Source organism: Acomys russatus, chromosome 13, assembly GCF_903995435.1.
Source record: "Acomys russatus chromosome 13, mAcoRus1.1, whole genome shotgun sequence".
Lineage (NCBI taxonomy): Eukaryota > Metazoa > Chordata > Mammalia > Rodentia > Muridae > Acomys > Acomys russatus.
The window spans coordinates 47,638,528-47,663,944 of record NC_067149.1 but is presented as its reverse complement, the minus strand read 5'-3'; the positions used below and the strand labels follow the sequence as shown (position 1 = coordinate 47,663,944).

General features: G+C 40.4%; 1 protein-coding gene across 1 annotated transcript in view; it reads right to left on the bottom strand.

Moving 5' to 3' along the window:
* Positions 1-3,514: 3,514 nt before the first annotated feature.
* Positions 3,515-25,417, bottom strand: part of Kdm5a (lysine demethylase 5A) — a 78,323-nt gene continuing 56,420 nt past the window's right edge. The window contains 9 exon segments of the mRNA XM_051155258.1: positions 3,515-4,081; positions 10,874-11,284; positions 13,913-14,133; positions 16,537-16,696; positions 20,710-20,757; positions 20,759-20,854; positions 21,201-21,752; positions 23,653-23,814; positions 24,606-24,785. Coding sequence (XP_051011215.1) covers positions 3,875-4,081; positions 10,874-11,284; positions 13,913-14,133; positions 16,537-16,696; positions 20,710-20,757; positions 20,759-20,854; positions 21,201-21,752; positions 23,653-23,814; positions 24,606-24,785 — 2,037 coding nt within the window. The 3' untranslated portion in view covers positions 3,515-3,874.

Below are 25,417 nucleotides of genomic sequence, written 5' to 3'. Positions count from 1 at the left end.
GCCACCATGCCCAGATGACAAGCAGTTTCTTTGTGCTCTGAACTGCATCCAGCAAACTAAAGACGAATTGACATTCCTTGGACCCCTGCTGAGGACAAAAGCAGAGACAGGAGGGAAGTACTAGTAAAATCACGCTAATCTCACGGGTCCGGCAGGGTTTGCCACGTTCCTATCAGGCTATAGACAATCACAGAGTCATGTGTGCCTTTCAGCTCTTTCAAGTGCGGCACACAGTAATTCACTGTCCTACTGCGGCTCAGACAGGCTCAGAGGAACTTAGTGAGGGAGCCACACCTCTCCAGCTCCACACTGCACAAGTGACTTCTGCAGGAACACCATTAAGTGAGACAAACATGTGAGAGGACGATGCTTCTCTCCCAGCTAGGGACCAGTAACTACTGCTACCTTGTACTTCTGAATATGGGCTTGCACAGTTCAAATGACTTTTCCTGTTAAGAATTATGAAAGACTAAACTACTACTGTTTTTGTTTTTTTTTTTTTAAAGACTGGATCTTCATTTATAGCCCTAACTGGTATGGAATTCACTATGTAGACTAGGCTGATCATAAACTCCTGCTTAAATGCTGGGATTAGAGTGTGTGCCACCACACCCAGCAGACTTCAACTTTTTTCATTCTTCGGTTACTTTTGTTAAAATATCTGTAATTAAGGCAGTGATAAATAGCTTAGAAAATATTTGTTTTCTTTCTTCAACCTGTGGTGCTCCTCTAAGCAACAGAGGCCACTGTGAGGCCAATCCAAGATACTTGAGGAACTCTAGAAAATATCAAATGCTTAAGTTAAAACACTAATAATAAAGAACTGAAGCTTTGAGGAGACAGAAAGAGAAACATAAATCAAGTTTTAATATAAAATGTAAACAAATACAGAAAAATTTAGTTGTAATTTTTGTGAAACAATGCTTTACATTAGAACATCTACGTTTCCTTAAATAGACAACTCTTATTTCGTTAACCACAAACTATAGGTTTTTTGATTTGTGGGTGGAGTGCTAGTAGTTTCTCACAGCCTTAAAAGAAAAAGAATTTTTAAAAGAGTTTAATTACTTCTATTTTATATGTCTGAGTACCTTCCTGAATGTATGTCTGCGTACCACATGTATGCAGTGTGTTTAGAATCCAGAAGAGGACATAGGGTCCCTGGGACTGAAGTTACAGATGGATGTGAGCCACCGTGTAGTGCTGAGAACTGAACCTGGGTCCTCTGGAAGAGCAGCCAGTGCTCTTAACCGTTGAGTCATCTTTCCAGCCCCTCTTACATGCTTTCGAGTTTTGGTCTAATTCTATGGTTAAGACAAACCAAATTCTTCAAATAAGTACAGAAGGAGCCAAATTAATCAATTAAATTTATATTTAAAAGTTTGAAGATGTCAGAAGATGACACGCAGCTATCCGCAGGTCACCACTGCCTATTTCTGAAGTCTCCAGCAGATGAACACTGTACAAAGCACACAAATGATTCCTCAGACAGCCACCTTTCAGTATCCTCATGACTGTACTGTTGGTGACACAGTTACTGGAAAGCAGTTAACTGGAAGGAAAATCAAAATTAAAAAATGTATTCTGGGATTCCATCACTTATGTTTTAAATTTCTGAAGAGTTGGAGTACACTCAACTTTTAAACCACAAGTATGCCAAGTCTTTTACAAAGACTAAGTTAAGAAATATTGTGCTTTTTTCATTATAACAATAACCAAATAAAATTCTTAAGTGACATTTTCATAGTTTGGCAAAATAAGCATGTATGAAATTAACTAATTACTTAGTTAACTGTGTAACCATTATTGAAACTTTAACCCACACTCAAATCAGATGGAAATTCAAGACACAAACACAGCAACACATTCAAACCATGTAACTGGTCAAGATATTCAAATGTTACCTAATATTAAGTGAAGAGACCAAAAAGTAGGTAGTATAAACCAGAACAAGTGTTTACAGAAACTGGATGTCGTACCTACAGCCGTACCACCTGCATGTGTGTGTCTCATCTGACCTTGGATACTAAGCACGGTCAAACCTGGTTGGCACTTGGGGTAAGGGGTTTTGTAAGAAAACTTTTTTCTTTTCCTAAGATGCCTTTTGAGGTTACCCTCATACCCATACAGTCTGTAACTGGACAGTACATCTCACTTCTAGTTACTAGAAGACAATTCTTTAGGAGACTGAGGCAAAGGAGAGCAGAGACTATAAACTTTCTAGGTTTGCTCAATGCTCCCTTTAAAAGGACAACTGATGAGTTTAAGTCAAACTGCAGGTTCTTAAACCAAAATAAAGAACACAGGAAAATGAAGATAAACATTATTTTTAGAAAAACTTTTTGTCTTTTAAAATATATTAGTCCCCTTCTAGTAGGAGTTTACAGAGTACACCTAAGACCTTTGTAAGAACACAGAACCCAATGCGGGGGGGGGGGGGGGGGAGGGGGGGGGGGGGGGGGTGAGGGGGTGAGAGACACAGCACCATAGTTTCAAACGTACAAAACATTCAGCACTGACTAAGACCAAGCTGCCCAACACACAGGGAGAAGTCCCAACATGGAAGAAATATATTATCTATTTGAATAGAAGAAAAGTGGAAGATATGTTTAGGTGAGAATGAAGAAGGGATTGCTAACTCTTTGTACTACAAGAAAGGAATGGGATTTATCAAAAAGCAAAAGAAAATGCAAACTCCCAAATGGATTTTTGATGCTAAACTCTGTCGTACGTTGCTGGTAACAGTAAATATATATATATCTCTATCTATATTCATATATGTATGTTAAAAAAGGAAAAATAATCTATAGAACAGTCAGTAGTCAGAGACATTTAGAAAAAAGTAAAAACAAGTCTTTCTTTTTAAAAACAGATTTACTAAAACAGCTTCATGCCCAGAGGACCTATAACTCCAAATCCTCTGATGAAGCCATGGTATTATTCATCGACATCTGCTGGGGCCATGTTGGAAACTACGAGCATTAATTAGGGTTAGGGCTGCAAGGCAAAAGCTGTTATTTGCCAGTCTTGCTCATGGCCATGCCTGAAGCATGGTGGAGTCTGGAATACTTGTGAACAAGGGTTTCCCAGGTAAGCATGCATCACTGAGGCTCAGTAAAGTGTTCTCATAGTTCCCCCTACTTCCTCCAGAAGCCTGGATCCAAGTGGCTCTCGTCTCTAAAGCGTAGACCCAGACTTCTCAAACCAAGGCTACTAGCCTTGAAATAAGAAAAACAAACAAGCAAACCCATTCTTCTCAGAATCCAGTCTAGTCAGATTTTCTTATTGATACAAATGAGCACAAGCAGCTGAGGTCCGTAGGCTGCACTGCCACTCCAAGACTTCTAAAGACTTCTAAACTTTGGCCTGCTCCTCTCAACTGGTTCAGTAGTGCATAAATGCAAGTAATTATGGAAAGAGAGTTGTACTCTGACTCCTGTCCAACTATCCTAACTAAGGAGATTCAAACAACCAGGGCCTTCTGATGGCACCGCCTGTAGGTTGTAACCTACAACTAGTATCAATTGGTCACAAGCCACATCTTATATGCCCCACTAAGCACATCAATGTGTTAATGCCAAACAGCCACCTCAGAGTTCCACGAAGAACCTGACCTTAATTTAGCAAACCATACTCATGGGAGTCAAGACTTGAAATACTTGGCTGCTGCACCAAAGAAGACACCCCCTGCACAGATGATAGAGAATGGAGCCCACACAATCCATGCACAGAGGAAGCCAGCAGTAAGAGGACTTTCCCTGAAGTCCATTCATCTTTGGAAACAACATTCTGAGTGGTTGGGACCACTCTGCTTGATGAGTAAGGTCTCAGTGTGGTCCAGTTCCCCCCATGTTGCAAGCTAACCAAACATCTGCTAACTGTTCTCTTTAAGATCCTCCACTGGTACTTTGTAGGTCATTATGAAGGGAGGTGGTGGTGCTTGGCTCGGGCTATCTGGCCCCTGCTTCTTTGCACAGTTTATACAGATGTAATCTTCATTTTCAGCCATTTCTGGGGATACACCAACACAAACTTGATGAAACCACTCATCACAGCCACCATCACATTGTACCCAGTCTACCTGTAGAAAATAAAGATTGGGAAATGTTTAGTATCATAACAGTAAGGCCAGAGTAAAAGCAAACCAGAGAGCGTTCTTGGATTAAAGGAGAGCAAACAACGGGGATATCCAGAGATAGATATCACTTCTTATGGGGTTATTTTTCAAAGAAAGAAGCTGAGAAGTTAATACCCCCAAATTATATTTTACCATAGTGTGTCCACAACATTAGGCCTCTTAGGTACTCCATTACCTCATGAATACCTGGGGTTCCTTGTGAGGCAGAAACGTGATTGGGGAATACTTGACAAAAAAAGAAACTTCTAATAGAGCAGCCAAGTAGTTTTAGCTAATATTAACAATTTCTAGGCTCTAAGATAATGCAATTAACAATCAAGAAAGGAAGAGTACAACAATGTGAGGCAATCCTGTGGATTAGCTTTATTTCAAAGAGATAAGCCAAAGTACTAAGAGCATTAAATACCTTTTTAGAAAAGCAGTCACATAGGCCACTTTTAAAACTACTATTTTTTATTCTTCTCTTCTTCCGTTACAAATACAACTCCCTATAAAAAGTTAGCAAATATCAGAGGTCAAATCTTACAAGTTAACCAATTACAACAGTCAAAGACACAGGTCAATAGATTATTCTGGGGTTTAAAATTAGTCTGGAAAAAATGACAGGTGTCAGCGGCACATGCCAGACAAGCACTGACTCTTCATAGCCTACAGTGACTAGAAGAGGCAGGAAAGGGCTTTAGTTTGGTGACTTAGAACCTTGGAGTTAACAGTAAAGGAGGAATGTGTAACTTGAGGCTTTTCGGTTTGGAAGGTGATTGCAGTTCTTATACTTAATGTCATGGAAGACAAGATTCTTTCATTAAGATGAAAAGAGCTACGGCCATCCCCCTTCACAATATAAAGGCTGACTGATCACTGTGGTGTCCATACAGGAAGCCACTTAAAACCATGAGCTTTATCAGACCTTGGGGCAAAGGAATACGAAGGGATCAAAAAAGTCTCTCAGCACAGCCAGTGAATAAGAACCAAGGAAGCCTTGGCTAGGTAAATAAGTTTTATTTAGGGAAGGTGAGTGGTTTTCAAAATGCTTCCATAGTTTGTAAAGCTTACGAGAGCCATGTTAGTAAGTTTTGCACTTGTAAAAGAGATGGAAAAATTATTTATAAAAAATTGCCATTTAGCTTTTATCATGTCTTTTATAAGCATTCTTAAATATCTGCTTTTTTTATTCCTATAATCACATCCTTTAGGCGTTCCTTCCTAAGCATACAGTCTTGCTAGCTGCAAACTTCATCTTCAGTCCAGCACTCTACCAGGCTCAAACATGAGACCTCCCATCTCAGCCTTCACAATGTTGGGATTACTGTGGCTAAGTTATAAGTTTATTAAGCAAAGGAAAGTACACACTCGGAGAACAAAGCGTCGATTTCTAGATGATTCTTTTTTTTTTTTTTGGTTTTTCGAGACAGGGTTTCTCTGTGTAGCCTTGGCCATCATGGACTCGCTTTGTAGACCAGGCTGGCCTCGAACTCACAGCGATCCGCCTGCCTCTGCCTCCCGAGTGCTGGGATTAAAGGCGTGCACCACCACGCCCGGCTTTTCTAGATGATTCTTATAAATTTAAGTCAGACCACTGCTCTCTCTTCTTTGTGCTTCCTATAAATTCAGAGCAACTTTTCTTTTGTTGTTGTTGGTTTTTTGAGATCCTCCTGCCTCTGCTTCTTGAGTGCTGGAATTAAAGGTGTGTGCCACAATGTCTGGCTAATTCAGAGCAATTTAACTATTCCCACCTCAACTAAATTCCATTTGTAACTATATGCTTTGCCTCACAAGAAAGCAAAAGTATAGCTAAGAAATTGAAAGCCGGGCGTGGAGGCGCACACCTTTAATCTCAGCACTCGGGAGACAGAGGCAGGCAGACTGCTGTGAGTTCGAGGCCAGCCTGGTCTACAAAGTGAGTCCAGGATAGCCAAGGCTACACTGTCTCAACCCCCCCCCCCCAATCTAATAATACAGTATAATAAATTAGTTACTGTGCTCAGATGTCTGTTCAAGAGAAATAGGGCCAGAAAGATCTTTTGTAAGTGAGAGGCCTTGCTGCCAAGCCTTACAACTTGAGTTGACTCTTTGGGTAGACGCCACATGGTAGAAGGAGAGAACTGGCTACTGTTCTCTGACTATCACATGACTCGCTCCTCCTCTCCCCCTACATCAAGTAATATAGTAAGCTGGATGTCTATCAGCTTAGTGCTAAGAATGTTTGCCTAGCATTTTTAAGGATCTGAGCTTTATCCCCAGCACCATCAAGAGAAAGAAGAAATAGAAGGGGAAATGGAGGGAAATGGAAGAGGAGAAATAATGATAGCTTGACATTCTTATTTTGTTGTGTGATTTCATACTCAGAGTTAAGGTCTTGGCAATCTGTATTTTATTGACACTGTACAGCATAATACTATTGGGGGTTGATATTTAGTGATATCTCAGCTTACTAGTTTTAACCAACTTATGTACTCTGAACACTCTAACTAACCATTTCAGTTTGTCTAAGAATGACAGATTTCCCAGTTTCCGAAATCTTCAGTGTTAAAATCTAGGCAGCCCTGGGAAAACTGTGACAGTTGGTCACAAACCTATCTTAGTACCAGGTACGTGTCTTAACAGCTACTTCATCTAGCTTTTGATAATCCACACTAAAAGGAGCTATGACTGGTAAAGCCAATAATATAAATTATTTGGTTGACCAACATCTTCACAAAATTCTTTCAACACCAAAGGGTAGCAAATACTAAATATTTGACAAATATTCATAAATGTAAATATTTTAATTTACTGTAACAAACTTCCCCCGCCCCTCAACACACACACACAAGACAGGGTTTCTCTTGTGTAGTCTTGGTTGTCCTGGACTCACTTTGTAGAACAGGCTGGCCTTGAACTCACAGCGATCCACCTGCCTCTGCCTCCTGAGTGCTGGGATTAAAGGTGTGTACCATCACACCCAGCTCATAGCAAACTTCTTATGAAGAAGTGAATAATAAAAAGTTCCACAAAGAGAGTTCAGAGAAGGCTGGAGAGATGGCTCAGAGGTTAAGAGCACTGCCTGTTCTGCTCTTCCAAAGGTCCTGAGTTCAATTCCCAGCAATCACATGGTGGCTCACAACCATCTATAATGAGATCTGGTGCCCTCTTCTGCCTGCATGTATACCTGTAGAACACTGTATACATAATATATTTGAGAGGGGGGCACACTTTTATCTGAGTGCTGGGATTAAAAGTTAATTTCAGCTCAAACTGCATAACTGATGAAAGAAACAAACTTTCAGAAAACTTCCCCTTCCTCTGATATTACCTTTCTTTTTTTTTTTTTTTTTATTAATTTATTCTTGTTACATCTCAATGTTTATCCCATCCCTTGTATCCTCCCATTCCTCCCCCCCCCATTTTCCCATTATTCCCCTCCCCTATGACTGTTCCTGAGGGGGATTACCTCCCCCTATATATTCTCATAGGGTATCAAGTCTCTTCTTGGCTACTTGCTGTCCATCCTCTGAGTGCCACCAGGTCTCCCCCTCCAGGGGACATGGTCAAATGTGAGGCACCAGAGTACGTGAGAAAGTCATATCACACTCTCCACTCCACTGTGGAGAATATTCTGACCATTGGCTAGATCTGGGAAGTGGTTTAAAGTTTACCTCCTGTATTGTCCTTGGCTGGTGCCTTAGTTTGAGCGGGACCCCTGGGCCCAAAGATATTACCTTTCTTTACTCTTTGTAAGCTGTTTTGAAACTGAAGTTATGTACATTCAAGTAGCCACTTAATCTTTTTTTTTTTTTTTTTTTTCAATCTTTCCATTTTTAGAAAAAATAACAGCCATTACTGATAGGAGAAATGATGAAGGGACATTCAGTATGATGTTTTAAAGAATATGATATGTTTTTGAAAAAGTTTTTTTTGGATGTTTTTTGAGACAGGGTTTCTCTGTGTTATCTTGGCCAGCCTCGAATTCACAGAGATCCTTGTTCCTCTGCCTCCCAAGTGCTGGCATTAAAGGCATGCACCATCACACCCGGCATTAAAAGTGTTTTTCTTATTATCTTGTTGTTTTGAAGTTGTACATCAAACATTTGATTAAGATAGTTGGAATTTTTGAGGCAGCTTCATAAGTTAATTTATACTTAATTGTATATATAGTGAATGCAGTGGTGGTGCCTTTGGTGGCTACATGCTGAAGGAAGATGAGAGGGATAAGAGAAGTGACATAGTGTTAGCATTGAAATGATTAAAAGTTAGCTAAAGAAGAAAGAAGAGATAAGAAAGATCTAACAACACTGAGCTGCTGTTTTCATAGCTAAAGAGGAAAAGCTAACTTTCTATTGGCCGGCCTCTTTAGTAAATGAACAAAAAAAGGATTCACGACTTGGGGTATTAGCAGAGAATGTGAGTCTGGAACAGTCAAAGGGCCAAGGTTGACTTTTGGTTTGTGGTTCTACCATTAGTTCGTTATGTAACTTAGGTCATATCATCATCTGTAAACATAAGATGCTCATATGTCTCTTTTAGGCTCCAAAAATATGCTAAGATTTTAGTTCAGAAGGTAAATGAGGTACAATTTCAGGAAACAGTGGTACAGTTTATTCTTTATTTTCAAACTGAGGAGCTAATAAAATTCTAAATATCAAACAGTATGAGACTACATTTAAAACTATAAGCTGTGTGTGGCAGCAGTTGACAGCATGTCTTCCTCTAATGCTTTCCATTTTACTTTGAGAAAGGATCTCTCACTGATCCGAGAGCACAGCAAGTGCTGGACTGTGGCCATCAAGTTTGGGGGCTACACCTGCCTTCCTTCTCCTTCACCTCAGAGCTACCATTGCAGACACATGCTTTTATGCCCAGTTTGTGTAAGGATCCAAACTCAGGACCTTATGCTTGCATGCAAGCCCTTCAACTGAGCCTTCTCCCCAGAGCCCTTTAAAATTATACATATTGTTGACACAGGGTCTCACTAGGTAGCCCAAACTAGCCTCTAATTTGAATTCCACATTTTCTCAGCCTCCCAGGTACTGAATTACAAATCTGTATCACCACAATGGCTCCTTACTAGTATTCTTTTAAAGATTTATTTATTTATTATTATGCATACAATGCTCTACCTGCATGTACATCTGCAGGCCAGAAGAGGGCACCAGATCTCATCATAGATGGCTGTGAGCCACCATGTGGTTGCTGGGATTGTACTCAGGACGTCTGGAGGAGCAGTCAAGTGCCCTTAACCTCTGAGCCATCTCTCCAGCTCTCCTTACTAGTATTCTTAACAGGAAGAATAAAAGATATCTCCAGTCACTTAAAAGAATTGAGATTTTGAAGATGGAGAGATTGCTTAGTGTTAGGAGCACTGACTGCTCTTCCAGAGTTTAATTCCCAGCAACTACATGGTGGTTCACAACCATCTATAATGTGATCTGGCATACAGGTTTACATGCAAATGGAACACTCATATATAGCAAACAAACAAATCTTAAAAAGAAAATTGAGCTGGGTGTGGTGATACACACCTTTAATCCCAGCACTAGGGAGGCAGAAGCAGGTGGATTGCTGTGAGTTTGAGGCCAGCCTGGTCTACAAAGCGAGTCCAGGACAGCCAAGGCTACACAGAAAAACCCTGTCTCAACAAAACAAAACAAAAACCAACCAACCAACTGGGGGGCGGGGGAGGGAGAGAGAGGGAGAATTGAGTTTTTATGCCCCTAGTAACGTCAACACTAAATTATATACTTAAAATTTATGGTTAAATAGTTACTACATGTATCTGCAATACACCTAACAGTCTGATTTAAAAAAAAAAAAAATCATTCCATTTAAGAGAGTACCTTCATCTAGAGTGTGAATAAGATAAAGACAGACTTTTCAGGTGACTGTGGCTAACAGCTCTGAATCACACCACAGGAAGGGAGGTGGAAAGAGTATTTTGAAGCTTGACCTGCACATTGATTATGAAGTACAATGCTTGCCAAGAGTGTCAATTAACTTTTTTATGTTTCTAGTAAATGACTTTTTAAAAATTATTTATTTATTAAGTATATACTATTTTGCCTACATGTGCACTTGAATGCCAGAAGAAGGCACCAGATCTCATTATAGATGGTTATGAGGCACCATGTGGTTGCTGGGAATTGAACTCAGGATCTTTGGAAGAGCAGAGCAGGCAGTGCTCTTAACCTCTGAGCTATCCCTCCAGGTGGTAAATGACTTTTTGTTTTGTCTTTGGTTTTTTTTTTTTCCTTTTTTTTTTTTGGTTTTTCGAGACAGGGTCTCTCTGTGTAGCCTTGGCCATCCTGGACTCACTTTGTAGACCAGGGCTGGCCTCGAACTCACAGCGATCCGCCTGCCTCTGCCTCCCGAGTGCTGGGATTAAAGGCGTGCGCCACCACGCCCGGCTCTGTCTTTGGTTTTTTTGAGAGAGTTTCTTTGTGTATATTTGGCTGTCCTGGACTCACTCTCTAGACCAGGCTGGCCTCACTCACAGCGATCTGCCTGCCTCTGTCTCCCAAGTGCTGGGATTAAAGGTGTGTGCCACCACTGCTTGGCTGTAAATGACTTTTAAAAATTGTGTTTCCTCCATTAAAGCACACTTAAGGAGCTTTATTAAAATGGTTTATATAAACTTAGAAAAAAATTATGCTTAAAGTTCAAATCCTAGAATCACAACTATACTGTTGTATTACACATATCTATCTCTACAACCATTAGCGCTGGCCCTTTCACAGCAGCCAGCGGACGCTTACAGCTCACCTTGTCCTTGCACGGCCTCTGGCAGTTCTGTGCTGCACATACAGCATTCTCATCATCAGACTCCTCTGCTCCTGACCAGTCATACTTGGAGGGGATGTCCAGCACCTTTCTCTCTCTTTTCTTCTCAGTACTCTCTTTCACAAGCTCTACTTTGGCTGCAGCAGCCTTTTCTTTCTTTTTCTTTCGCTCTTCTTCTTTTGCTAACTTCTTGGCCAATTTATTCAGCTCTTTTGATTTGTCTACATTTAATTTTAATTTCTTCTTTTTAGGCTTATCTATTTTTTTTAGTTCCTTTGTCTTCTGTTTTCCTTCTCCAAAAAATTGTTCTACCTTTTCTAGCTTCCGTTTCCGTTTCTTCTCTGAAGAATCTTTTCCTTTCATTTTTAATGGTTTCTCTTCCATACTATCATCCTTTAAAAAAAAAAAAAAAACAATCAATGCAAAACTTTAAAAATAGTGTCATTCTCTTAACTGAGGTACTTTAGAACAAGAAAATTAGCAGACACACAAAAAACAAAATATGAGGTAAAGAGGGGAAACACTTAATTTTAATGGTACAGGTCTGGGCATGATGCACATGGGTGATGCACATCTGTAATCCCAGCACATGGGAGGCAGTCACTGGGATTGCTGCAAGTTCAAAGGCAGCTTGGTTTTTTCCTCCACTTCCCACTCCCCAAAATGAGTTCTAGGAATGGACTGTGATGATGTTTGCATACAGTATGAATGTACATAATACAAGTGAACTAGTTACTCAAAAAGGAACAATGATGGCTTTTGTGTTGTAGCCACTGTACCAACATTCTTTATACAACAAAAAGTGTATTATTCTAAAGCTGTTTAAGAGACAGATTTGCTGGGCATGTAGCTCAGCTGGTAGAATGTTAACAAAGCCCTGAGTTTGATGCCCAGTACATCATAAACCATAAAACCAGACGTGGGGACTGCTTGCTGTAGTCCCAGCACTTGGGAGGTAGAGGCAGGAAGATCAGGAGGTTATGGTCATCCTTTGCTACTCAGAAAGTGTGACAGTAAGCTGGGTTGCTGAAGTCCCTGACTCAAGAAAAAAGGAAAGTAAGAGACTGATTAAGCTAACTGTGGTTTTGTACAACTTTAGTCTCCCAGAACTCCAGAGGCAGAAGCAAGTAGATCTTGTTGAAGTCAAAGACAGACAAGGTGACACAGTGTGACCTCTTTGAAAGACAGAAAGAATATTCAATGAAGAAAAAAGAGTAGAAAACAATAGCAACCCCAATCAGAAATGGATTGATCATGTCTATAATCCTAGCATGATAAAAAGGGATCATGGATGTAAAAACATCATTATGAAATATAAATTGCTAAGCCGGGCACTACGGAGGCAGAGGCAGGCAGATTGCTGTGAGTTCAAGGCCAGCCTGGTCTATAAAGCGAGTGCAGGACAGCCAAGGCTACACAGAGAAACCCTGTCTTGAAAAAACAAAACAAAAAACAACAACAAAAACCCCCCAAAACAAGACTAAACTGCTAATACAAATGTAGTACATGAGTGTGAACTCCCTTCCAACTCATCCGATTCTACTTAGCCACTCCTAGCCTTTTCTTTCCTTTGGGTGCATATGTACGCACACACATGCAGGTTCAAGTGCATGTGGTATGTGTATACAAGTTCCAACGTGTGTGGGGGCCTGATGTTAACCTCAGGTATCTTCCTCAATCACTCTCTACCTTATAATCTGAGATACAGTCTCATGTTGAACATGGAACTCACCATTTTGACTAGCATGGCTAGCCAGCTTACTGCAAAGATACTCTGCCTCTGCCTCCCACAAACTGGGATTATAGGTAGGCCACCAAGAACACTGACTGTCTGGGGGTGGGAGGGCTAGGGGCTGGTTGAAACAGGGTTTCTTTGTGTAGCCTTGGCTGTCCTGGACTTGCTTTGTAGACCAACTGGCTTTGAACTCAGAGAGATCCACCTACCTCTGCCTCCCTGAGTGCGAGAACTAATGGCATGTGGCACTGTGTCCAGCTATACTTAAAAAAAAATATGTACATGCAAAACTCTGGTCTTCATATTTGCACAGCAAACACTTTGCTCACTGAGTCACTTCCTCAGCACTACCTTTTAAAAATTAGAACATTTACCCAGTTAACTAAGATACCTGTTATAGAACTACTCGATTTTAAAAGAAGAGATATTTTAAATTAATGTCTGTCTGTCTGTCTCTGTATGGGTATATGCATGTGAGTATAGGGACTTTCAGAGTACAGGAGGGTTTCAGATCTTTTGGATCTGGAGTTACAGGTGGCTGTAAGCCACACAACCTGGGTGCTGGGAACCAATGTAGAGCATATATATGCTCTTAACATCTCTCCAGCCCCTAAACTGCTTGATATTTTTGTTTCTAAGACAAGGGCTTGTGTGGCTGAGCCAAAGATGACTTTGAATGCCTGATCTTCTTGCCTCCATTTCCCCTGTTTTAGGATTAAAGCCTTCACCATAATACTTGGCTAAACTTTTTTAATTCTTCCTTCTTTCAAGTAGAAATAAAAGAATTACTGGGCCAGGCAGTAGTGGATCACACCTTTAATGCATGCACTCAGGTGGCTGAGGCAGGTGGATTTCCTTGAGATTGAGAACATCCTAGTCTACACAGTGAGTTCCAGGACAGCCAAGACAACAAAGAGAAACTTGTTCCCAGTAGTGGGAAGTGGGGGGTGAGAAAAAAAAGAATTATTACATAGAATTTCCATAAAGAGCCAGCCCACATGTTGGTGTACGCCTTTAATCCCAGCACTTGGGGGCAGAGGAAGGCAGATCCCTGTTGAGTTCAAGGCCCGCCTGGTCTACAAAGCCAGTCCAGGGCAGCCAAGGCTACACAGAGAAAGCCTGTCTCAAAAAACCAAAGAATCTCAATAAAGGAAACAAGGAAGTACATATGAGAGAACAAGACTCTGAAACTACTGTCCACTCAGCCATCCCTTTGCCAGTATCTGTGGTGCTCCTAAGGAAAATATGCATGATAAATTCCTAATAAAGTTAGTATGAAGTCATACCTCCATGATATGTAAGAATCTGTCCTCTGAGGGTGGATGTGTGGCCTGCAAAATCCGCCATATGTGCTGTGTCTCATCCAGAGACACTTCCAAGAGGTCTCCTACCATCATGAGTTCTTCCAACTGGGCTTTCGCTGCAGGAGACAATTCCAATACTGGAGGCTCCAAACTCCTGGGAATCAAAGGGCTCTTCCGAGGCTGCTTTCTCGGAGTGCTAGATCCTTTTCCCCAAGACAACAAGAAATAAAGCAAAGAAGTGAAAATGGTATATGAATTTTTAAAAAGTAAATGTTAAGAAAAAATTTACCTCTCCCCTCTATAGTAAATTTATATAACTTAATTCATTTTATTCATACAAAATAGGGTTTTATGCATGTTGCTTTAAAAGAGGAAAAAAACAAAAACAAAAACAAAAAACCAACACACACCCACACACACCTTTAATCCCAGCACTCAGAAGGCAGAGGCAGGTCTACAGAGCTTGATCCAGGACAACCAAGGCTACACAGAGAAGCCCTACCTCAAAAAAATAAAAACACAACTCATGTTCTCTCCATTTTATATAATACAGAAAAATTATGACGTTAGCTATAGAAACACTTATCTTCCTAATAAACAGACAATAATATAATGATAATAATATAATGATCCATAAAATCCTAAAAATTTTTCATAGAGAAAATAATTTGATATTCCAGGAGTAAAATAAAGTAGTACTCATTTTCTCTCGGCACAAGAAAAGTGAACATCACCGAGAAAGCATTCGCCTAAAGAAAGACCTTCCTAGCATCAAAATTACTAAAACCTGGGACTTGTGAGATGGCTCAGTGGTTAAGAACATTTGTTCTTGCTGCTCATGGTGGCGTATGGTCTTAATCTGAGTACTCCGCAAACAGAGGCAGGCAGATCACTATGAGTTCACAAAGCAAGTCCAGGACAGCCAAGGCTACACAGAGAAACCCTGTCTAGAAAACAAACAAAAAACCAACCAACCAAACAAAAAACATTTGTTGTTCTTGCAGAAGACACAGAGTCCCATCACAGAGGGGATCCAATGCCCTCTTCATCAGGTACCAGGCATGTACACAGAAGACAAAACACTCATACACACCGAGCATGGTGGCCCACACTTTTAATCCCAGCACTCGGGAGGCAGAGGCAGGCGGATCTCTGTGAGTTCGAGGCCAGCTTGGTCTACAAGAGATTACAGGACAGCCAGGGCTCTGTTATACAGAGAAAACCCTGTCTCGAAAAATGGAAAAAACAAAAAACTTAAGACAAAAATGAAAAACCCAGCTGGGCATGGTGGTGCATACCTTTAATACCACCCCCACCACCCCAACAACAAACCAAACAAAAAGAACTTACCAAACAAACAAATACTGAAGTCTAAGCAGGTACAGTGGCACACACACTTGTAATCCCAGCACTCAGGAGGCAGAGGCAGGTAGATCTCTGTGAGTTTAAGGCCAGCTTGGTCTACAAATCAAGTCCAGAATAGTTAAGTCTACAGAGAGAAAAGAAACTCTGTCTCAAAAAACCATTAAAAAAAAAAATAAAAAAGCGGATGCTAGAGGATTGCTGTAAATTTGAAGCCAATGGAGGCTACACAAAGGGAATTAGACCAGTTAAAGCTACAGACTGAGACTCTGTCTCTAAACACAAAAACAAAACAAAACAGAAAAATCTATACAAAATAAAAGAATATCCAGGGCCAGTATGAACAGTCTTAAGCAGCAATGAGTTCCTTAACAGCTGGTGCTAATCAAGCAGAGGGTAAGCAAAGGTCTGACCGAGAGTCCATACAAACATGACACGTGATCATGCAAGTTGTAAAAATTTCCCTAATTAGGACTCTATATTCTATTACCTTTTCAGGCTATCATCCAATTACAGAAAATGAAAACAGATTTCGGCTTTTTACAACCACAATAGTGTTTTCAAGTTCTCTTAGTAAGTGACAACCAGGTTATGTATTCAAGAGGAAATGACAATGTGCAGTAATATGATGTCTTTTCCATCTGTTTTACCTTACTTACTAAATACATTTTCTTTTTTTCTTTTTTTTTTTTTGTCTTAGGGCTTGGGACCAAACCTAGACCTTGTACTTGCTAGACAAATCCTCGACCACTGAACTTCATCTCCAACCCTTGTTTCCTTTTTATTTATATGTGTGTGTGCGCACATGAGGACAGGTACACATGCACCACAGCATGTTCCAAATCCTTTGTTGAGGGACCTATTGTTTTTCTCGTTGTGGTGTTTACTGAAGACTGGCTGGCCTGAGAACTCCCAGTCAAATCTCCTATCCCCACTGCTGACTTACTACACCAGCACTAGGATTATAGATGTATGCCATGGCATCTTGCATTTTTATGAGGGATCTGGAAATCAAACTTAGGTTGTCAAACTTGCATGGCTGGTACTGAAACACCTCCCAGGCCCATTTCTGATTTTATAAAGACAAGGTCTCATGTAGCCTACACTGGCCTCAAATTTGCTATCTAGTCAGGAATTAACTTGAGCTCTTGGGCTCTCTCTCCTGCCTGCACCTTCCACGTGCTTGGATTACAAACATGTGCCAATACGCCCAGATTCTACACCTTTCCAAAAGTAACTAATACCTTGAGAACAACTCTTAGAAGCAGAAGAATATGCATGTTCTGCACAGAATGAAGGTGCTGTCCACATGTGAGTGACCACTTCCTCAGACTTGATGGGAATCTCTTCATCACAAAAGAGGTTGGGTTCCAGACTGCTAGAGGACTTCACACTGGCTGTATCCTAAAGAACAAAGAGATGTTAGAATTATAACCACTTAGTCTACAAAAAACTATAAATGAAGGTTTTCAGGCTATAAACTTCTGATATAAGACACTTTTTGGATAAAAATATGATATCAGAATTAACTATAATATTAAATAATACAGAAAATATCAACCTGGCACCCTCCTGCACACCAAAAACAGCTTTAATGACTTGAGCCCAAAAGGGAAAGTCAAGCAAAAAATAATCCACAAAGATAAGGTACAAAAGTACAACTAAATAATTTACCTCCAAGGGCTAGAGAGATGGCTGAGGGGTAAAGACCACTGGCTACTCTTCCAGAGGACCGAGGTTCAATTCCCAGCACCCACATGGCAGGTCACAATTGTCTGTCGCTCCAGTTCCAGAGGATCTGACATCCTCACAGACATACATACAGGCATCAATGCACATAAAATAAATAAATCTTTTTTAAAGAGTAATCTACCTCCTGGAATGAATCTATTGCCCATAAAAACATCCTTACTACTAATAATCATTTTTTAGAATTTATTTTTAATTGTGTGTGTGTGTGACTGTACATGTGAGAACAGGTACCCACTGAGGTCAGAAATATTGGCTTTCCCTAGAGCTGGGTGTGAGCTATCCAATGTAGGTGCTGAAAAACAAATTCATGTCCTCTGCAAGAGAAGTATGTGCTCTTGACCACTGAACCATCTCTTTAGTCCCAAATTAGTAATTCTTGACCTTTTAACAGAAATACAAAATGGACTTAAGAAGATGAAGGAAAGTTCAAATGTGACTTTTTAAAGACAGGCAATCTTTTCCAAAGGTTTTCAAACCTACAACCGTACCAACTTCTCTTGTGTAATACAATGATGAACTTGAATGACAATATACAAATTATACATTTCTGACAGTTCTAGTTAGGTCTCAGATGATTCTCCAAGGAATTTTTTTTCCTCTCACTAATTTTTCATTATCACTTTAATAATTTTAACTTCAAAAATTAGGAAATCTTGGTCATTTTCATTCCTCTGGTGGTAGTAATTGGCCAATAACTGTATTTCTATGTCTAATTTGTCTAATCATAGAGATTTGTCTTCTCTCTAAGTGGTATTGGGCACTGAGCTATCAAGAGAGTACTGCTCACTAAGAAAACCCCAAATAAAATCAGAAGAGGGAAGTGGATTTATCTCTACTTAGTTCAAGGCTAGCATAGTCTAGATATGGAGTTCCAGGCTGGCTAGGAAAAGGAAAGGAATGGACTACAACAAGGTAGAGCAGCAAGACAGCTCAGCTGGTAAGGATACTTGCTGTCAAGTATGACCCAAGTTTCATTCCCAAGAGCCATGTATTGTATTGGAAGGAAAGAACCAACTTCCACAAGTTGTCCTATGATCTCTATACATGTGTCACAAGGGAATGAGTATGTATATGAAAACAAATGTGATTTTTAAAACTTAAAATAAGGCTGATGGCTCCTTGAGAAGCCATACCATGGTTGACTTGTGGATCCACACACATGCACACATACCCACACACCTATTTCCATACATATAAGACAACACCACAAAATTTTTGGTTCAGTGGTTAAAAGCACTTGCTCTCCTTTAGAGGACCGGATTCCCAACGTACATGGTAGTCTGTAATTATCTGTAACTCCAGTTCCAGGGGTCTGATCCTCTCTTCTAGCCTCTGTGGGTGGCAGGCACACATTTGGTGCACTGCAGGCAAAGTTCTCTCTCTCTCTCTCTCTCTCTCTGCAGGCAAAGTTCTCTCTCTCTCTCTCTCTCTCTCTCTCTCTCTCTCTCTCTCTCTCTCTCTCTCTCTCTCAAATCAACAGAACAATCACTAGCTTCAGGTGGGGAGATGGGTCAGTCATGCTTGCTGCATAAAAACAAAAATGTCAAGTCTGAGCTGGGCATGGTGGCACGTGCCTTTAATCCCAGCACTCAGGTGGCAGAGGCAGATGGATTACTGTGAGTTCCAGGCTAGCCTGGTCTACAAAGTGAGTCCAAGATAGCCCAGGCTGTTATTCAGAGAAACCCTGTCTCAAAACAAAACAAACAAACAAAAAACTTCAAGCCGGATCCCAGTACCTAGGCAGAAAAATAAAGCCAGATATGGCAGCACACCTGAACACTAAGAACTGGGGAGGCAGAGACAGAAAGGCCCCGGGACTTTTTGGCCCCAGGTTGTGAAGATGGCTTGGTGGATAAAAGTGCTTGCTGCAAAAGTGTGATGACTAGAGTTTTTAAATGAAAAACCTGAGCAGGCAACTATCTGTGTCCTGGAGGCAGACAGGATCTTTGGGGGCAAGATAACTAACTAGCTGGAATCTGAGAGCCACAGAGTTAACAGGAGACACTGTACCAACAAATAAAGAAGAAACTGGCCCAGAAAAACACACCTAATATCAACCTCAGACCTCTACATAAAATGCACACAAGCATGCATACACATACTCTCACTCATACATAGGTAAACACACATACAACATATACAAACTTACATGCAAACAAAAAATGGAAAGCAACAAAGGAACCTATCAACTCCTGGCCTTCATGCACACCTACACACACACATAAATATGTATATACACATATACATCAAAATATAAAAATCACTAGCTTTTCTATATCCCAATAACAAACATACTAAGAACGTTTACACTGAAAGTTAAAACCAAAAAACCAAAAACCTCACGACACTAGACAAAACAACTTCTCATTTCATAAATCAATAGAATATTGTAGAAATTACCAAAATTACAGATTCAATGCAATCCAAAGGCAGCCTTCACAGAAATAAAAAGCCCTCAAGTAGCCAAAGTATATTTCTGAGCAAAGGAAGCATCAACCCTGATTTCAAAGTATATTAAAGAGCCACAGTAATAGTTGGGCATAGTGGCACACGCCTTTAATCTCAGCACTCAGGAGGCAAAGGCAGACTGATCTCTGTGAGTTTGAGGCCAGCCTGGTCTACAAAATTAGTCCAGGACAGCCAAGTATACACAGAGAAACCCTGTCTCGAACAAACAAACAAACAGTGAACCACAGTAATAAAAGATGAACAATACTAGCGTACAAAGAGACAAGACTAACATTATAATATAGAACCCAGCAGACCCACGCAGTTACAGCTTTCTGATTTCTCACAAAGGTGCCCAAAACAAACACTGAAGAAAAAGCAGCTTTTTCAGCAAATGAGATAACTGGATATCCTGTCAAAAACAAACTCAAAATGAATGAAAGACCTTAATATAGGACATGAAACTTTGAATCTACTCAAGAAAATCACTTCATGATATAGTCAGAGATAAACATTTTTAAATAAGTCTTCAATCACCAAGAAAATAATACCAAGAAGTGATTGGCTAAAATTAAAAGGTCTGTGCATAGCAAAGGAAACAACAGAGAGGAGCATGGGGGAAAATCTTTGTCAGTCATATATCTGAGAGGATTATAATGGGAAATATATGAAGAACTCTAAAACAAAATTACCCAAAGAAACAAATAATTCATCAATAGACAGATAAACTGAATAAACATTTTCAAAGAAGCCCATAGAGTAAGAAGCTCATGAAAGTTCTAACATAATTAGCTATTAGAGAAATACCAATTAAAACTACACTAAAATAGGGCAGTGGTGTGCACACCTTTAATTCCAGCATGTAGGAGGCAGGGGTAAGAGGATCTCTGTAAATTCAAGGCTAGCCTGGTCTACAGAGTGAGATCCTGGACAGCCAAGGCTAGACCAGGATGGCCTCTTTGCCTGCCTCTGCCTCCTGAGAGCTGGGGTTAAAGGTGTGCGCCACCAAGCCCAGGGGTACTTCACCACAAATGTAAATTATTTTTTAAAGTTTCAGTTTTTTTTTCTTTAAATTTTGAAAAACTGCTGTCACCACATACTCAATACAAATGTATGACTAGGCTTCTCTTCCACCCTTAGTCCTCAAATATCGATGGTCATCTATTTTTAAAATAGAACTCACCAGATACGTATCCCTATCCTCTCCCTGTAATTACCTTCATGTCATAGCCGTATGTCTCCCGAATATCTTCATCAGAATCTGTTTTCTTCATCATCATAGTCCATTGTTTGGCGGGGGGAAGATGATACACTGCTTACTGCTCGGTTAAAAGCAGACTGCTGGAAACTAGGTAAGTGTCCCTAAACAACAAAGGTGAGCAGACAGACTAAACAAACATAGGTAATCAATGTATGCTTAACACCAACAAAATGTAACTAAAGATTTCAATAGTTAGCAGAAAATAAATGTGCTCTAATCTACGTGAAAACTTTCAGATGGTATTTCACTAAAATGACTTGAATTTTTACTTAAAGGAAGAAAAGCAAAGCTGTGTACGCAGAAGGAGGAAGATGCTATGGATCATATAACTGCTAACAAATTATAGTTGCTTTCCTACCTAAGTCAATAGGTTAAATACATTTAATTTACCAGTCACACACCGACAAACATTACCACATAAAACAAAAGGGTAAATTAGAAGCTCACCTGTAAGTCTGGATTGGCCGCTGCTTTTTGGAGTTCTGCACTGATAATCTTTTCAGTTTTTTCTCGAGCTGCTTGTTCCACCATACGCTGGCTTAACACAGAGAGTTTGGCCAGGGCAGAGGACAGCTCATCTGTGGCTAAGGCTTGCCGTGCTCTATCTTGCCAACTCATGGCTCGTTCTGTCAAACACTGTAGTGCCTCTCCTTCAGGCAACCGCACAGGCAACTTTTGAAGGGATACCAGAAGTGACAAAATAGTCTCTAGCCTCGGCCTTCGAGATCTCATGCAAAGAGGACAAAGGAATTTTACATCTTTAGCCTGCCAGCTGGATCCCTTTTTCTGGGAACTTGATTTAGGAAGGGGAACACAGCTATTATGGAACCAGTCTTTGCAGAGCTCACACTGTAGCATAAACCGACTGGCTGTCTTGCGGCAAATACAAAATTTCACTTCTTCTATACGGTCCACAATTGTCATCTTGGCTAGGTTGGCTGCTCTGAGGGAATGCATGGCTTCAATCTCCTTTTGCTCTCGTTCTTTGAAAACTGCCACCTGTACACAACAAGCATTTAATTAAAGAGAGTCATTCTGCTGGGCACAGTGCTGCATGCCTGTAACCCCAGCACTCGGGAGGCAGAGGCAGGCGGATCGCTGTGAGTTCGAGACCAGCCTGGTCTACAAAGCTAGTCTAGGACAGCCAGGGCTACACAGAGAAACCCTGTCTCAAAATACCAAAAAAAGGGAGTCATTCTAAAGTACCCACAAAGTAGCAAATGCTCAAGCTGAGGGATGTTTCTCCAAAGTTCCAGCATCATAAGTAAGTACTGCCTGTACTTTAAACACCACCAGTGGCAATTTCCTGACATGTGGGTTCTCCTTCCAGTTTCCACACAAACATTTCTCCTCTGTGAAATCGACATATCATAGTACTTTCTATAGGGGACAGTATAAGGAGGGTGTGTCTTGAGATCAAGCAGCCTAGGTAACAAGCCTGGCTACTGGAGTTGCTGACCATTGATCTGCAGCACAACTTTTCTGGGTTTAAGTCTTCTGAAAAGTACAGGCTTGCTAACTACATTTTATTGTTTTAAGGATTAAATACAATAATATACCAAAGTGCCTCATCCAATACCCAGCATGACACAAATAGGAACTATTAGTGTACCATTCCTCAAGGGCAAGTTCTGTTCATATATACATTCTTTCTTTCCTCTGGAAGACATCTTCATTTCATTTCGGAACAAAACAAAGCCCAATGATTTACTAGAACAGTATCTTATAAAAGTCATTTTAACCCACTAAATAACAAATAGAACTTAAAGATGATGCATACCATCAACACATTTTCTTTTAAAATTGCTGGTAGGTCCAAAACAGTTGTGCAATAATTTCCAGTTCTATTTGCCAACAAGATTGACTTACTAGGCAGGCTCTATAATGGAAGGTCATTTTCTGTGGCCTCAAATTTGGGTTACTTATAGACAGAATCTTATTAAGTTATATAGTATATATATAGTTTGTTGCATGTATACAACTCCCTTCAATTATGCATTTCCCTTACTAATCTTTATTTTCATTCTACTTCTCAGGCTCTTAATAAGCCCACTCTTCTTAGTCTGTGTTCTTTTTTTCTCCCCTTCGGTTTTTTGAGACAGGGTTTTATGTGTAGTCTTGGTTGTCCTGAACTTTCTTTGTAAACCAGGCTGGCTGTGAACTCAAGAGATCCGCCTGCCTCTGCCTCCCAAGTGCTGGGATCAAAGGCATGCGCCACTATGCTTGGCTAAAAAGGGCTACTTTTAAAAGTACATTTAAGAGTAGCTTTTATCCATGTAGTAATAATGTAAAGTATTATTTCAAGACCACCAAAAGATGCCTTTAAATATTCTTGCCACAAATAAATAGTAAATATTTGAGATGAAAAGAGGAGGCCATACTAGGAAATTCATTTTCTTACCTATAGTAGAAAAGGCTTAGTAACAAGCAAAATACTTAACAGTGAACGACTGCTGAGCAGACAAAGTGTACAGCTCAGCAGTAGAGCATTCTAGGAGTCACGACACCCACATTTAATTCTAAGACCACAAAACGAATAAAACTACTCAGTAAAGTATGGACTACTTCTATGGAGTACCTCGTAAGTACTAGAAGAGCAATAAGGAATAAATGTGGAGCTTGGGAATATAACTCAGTGAGATAGCACTTGACCGTACATGAGATCCTAAGTTCAATTCCCAAAAGCAGCACCCTGCCACCCCGCCCCCAAAAGGTAGAAATAAAAACCCTTTTGGGAAGAGAACAAATAGCAAACTTTTTGCGTGCGCTCTCTCTCCCCTCCCTCTCTCCCTCCCTCTCTCTCTCTCCCTCACGTAAATGAACATTAAAAACCTGTTAACATCTTCACAGAATTTTGCATTCAGAAAGCAAATTCAAGGTCCATCATGTAGCTCCTTACCACCATGGCTGCATCTCTGGTCTCCTCCAGTCCTTCTTCTAAGTCACTCAAAGGCTCAAGGTCTAGGTCCTTCTCCTTTTCCTTTTCTATTATTTCTTTTACTTTTTTCCTCCTGTTTTTACCACTTCCATATACACCAATATCAGTTCGTGGACTTAGCACCTGCAAAATTTTAAATATAACTCTTGTTTAGAAAAAAAAATTGAAAACACTTGACATTCGCCATGTCCAAGGTACCTAATTGATTTATTTGTCTTTAATGTTTTAGAGGCAGGATCCTACTTCTTTAGCCCAGGCTGGCCTATAATTTGTGGCGATCCTCCTCCCTCAGCTACCATAGCTCCAAGTATGTTATCTAATTAAATTTTCACACCTGTACACAGCAGATATCACTTCCCAGATTTTATTGGTAAGAGAAATAGACTCAGTCAAGGGACAACTTGACCAAGGATAAAGGTTGAAATTCCAGTCTATCTTCTTTAACTACTATGTTCAACTGCTCAAGATATTAAACTTGTCTTTGAGGGATAATATTCTTCAGTAAAGTCTAATAACAGAGGTTACAATATATGCTGGCTGCTTTGTCTGGATACAGCACAGATTTATGAAAAAAAAAAAAAAAAAAAAAAGTTTGCTTAAAACTCCAGGTTTCAGCACTCAGGAGGCAGAGGCAGGCGGATTGCTGTGGAGTTCGAGGCCAGCCTGGTCTACAAAGGGAGTCCAGGACAGCCAAGGCTACACAGAGAAACCCGGTCTCAAAACAAAAACAAAAACAACAAAACCCCAAAAAAACCACTCCAGGTTTCAACTTGACATTTAACGCTACCTAACGCTAAGTCAGTCATATTGAAGACTAATGTAACTGAAAGAACCTTTCACCAACACCTCACAGGTACTGGTTTATTACCAACTTCTGTCAGAGCACTGAAGCATACACGTGCATTTCTCTTTACCTGTAACAATGTATGGCTCGAATTCTTCTTAAGGAAGGTCCGCCCAGTCCGTTCTCTCCAGGCCCGAGCTGCTGCTACCTGTGATTCCACCTGAGGCAATGCATCAAGACGCACAGGGATAGGGCGTCCTTTAGCAGATAAGCTCTCAAGCTGCTCCAAGTAAGCATAGTTGGTGCCACTCTGGAAAAAGTAGATTCACAAACAATGGAGTCTGGCAATATACTTGGAGGAACTCAGTTAATGTTAACATTTTTTTTTTTAAATACAAAAAAGGGAATGGAACCCAGGCCTTGTACACTAGGCAGGCACTGGTCCCACTTAGGGACATCCTCAGTCTTAGTGTTTTTTTCTAAATAAAACAATTGGCTACCCCTGACCCCCAATTTCCCATCTCTCTACCTCTCCCTCTTTCTCTCGAGACAGAGTTTCTCTATGTAGCCCTGGCTGTCCTTAAACTCACAGCAATAAGCCTGTCTCTCCCCCCTGAGTGCTGGGATTAAAAGTGTGCACCGCCATGCTTGGCCCTGTAATTGGATCTCTTTAATGAATTTCATTTCAAATTTTCTACAGAAAAGGTTAGTAAAAATTAAAACTTAAATTTACTTTATTTCTGAGACAGTATCTCAATTATGTAGACCTTGATGGACTCAAATTCCCTTTGTAGGCCCCACTGGCCTCATACTCACAGATATCCACTTGCCTCCCAAGGACTTCATATGTTTGTTTGGTTTGTTTTGTTTTTTTTTTCAAGATAGAGTTTCTTTGCATAGCCTTGGCTGTCCTCAAACTCAAGAGATACCTAGCTGCCTCTA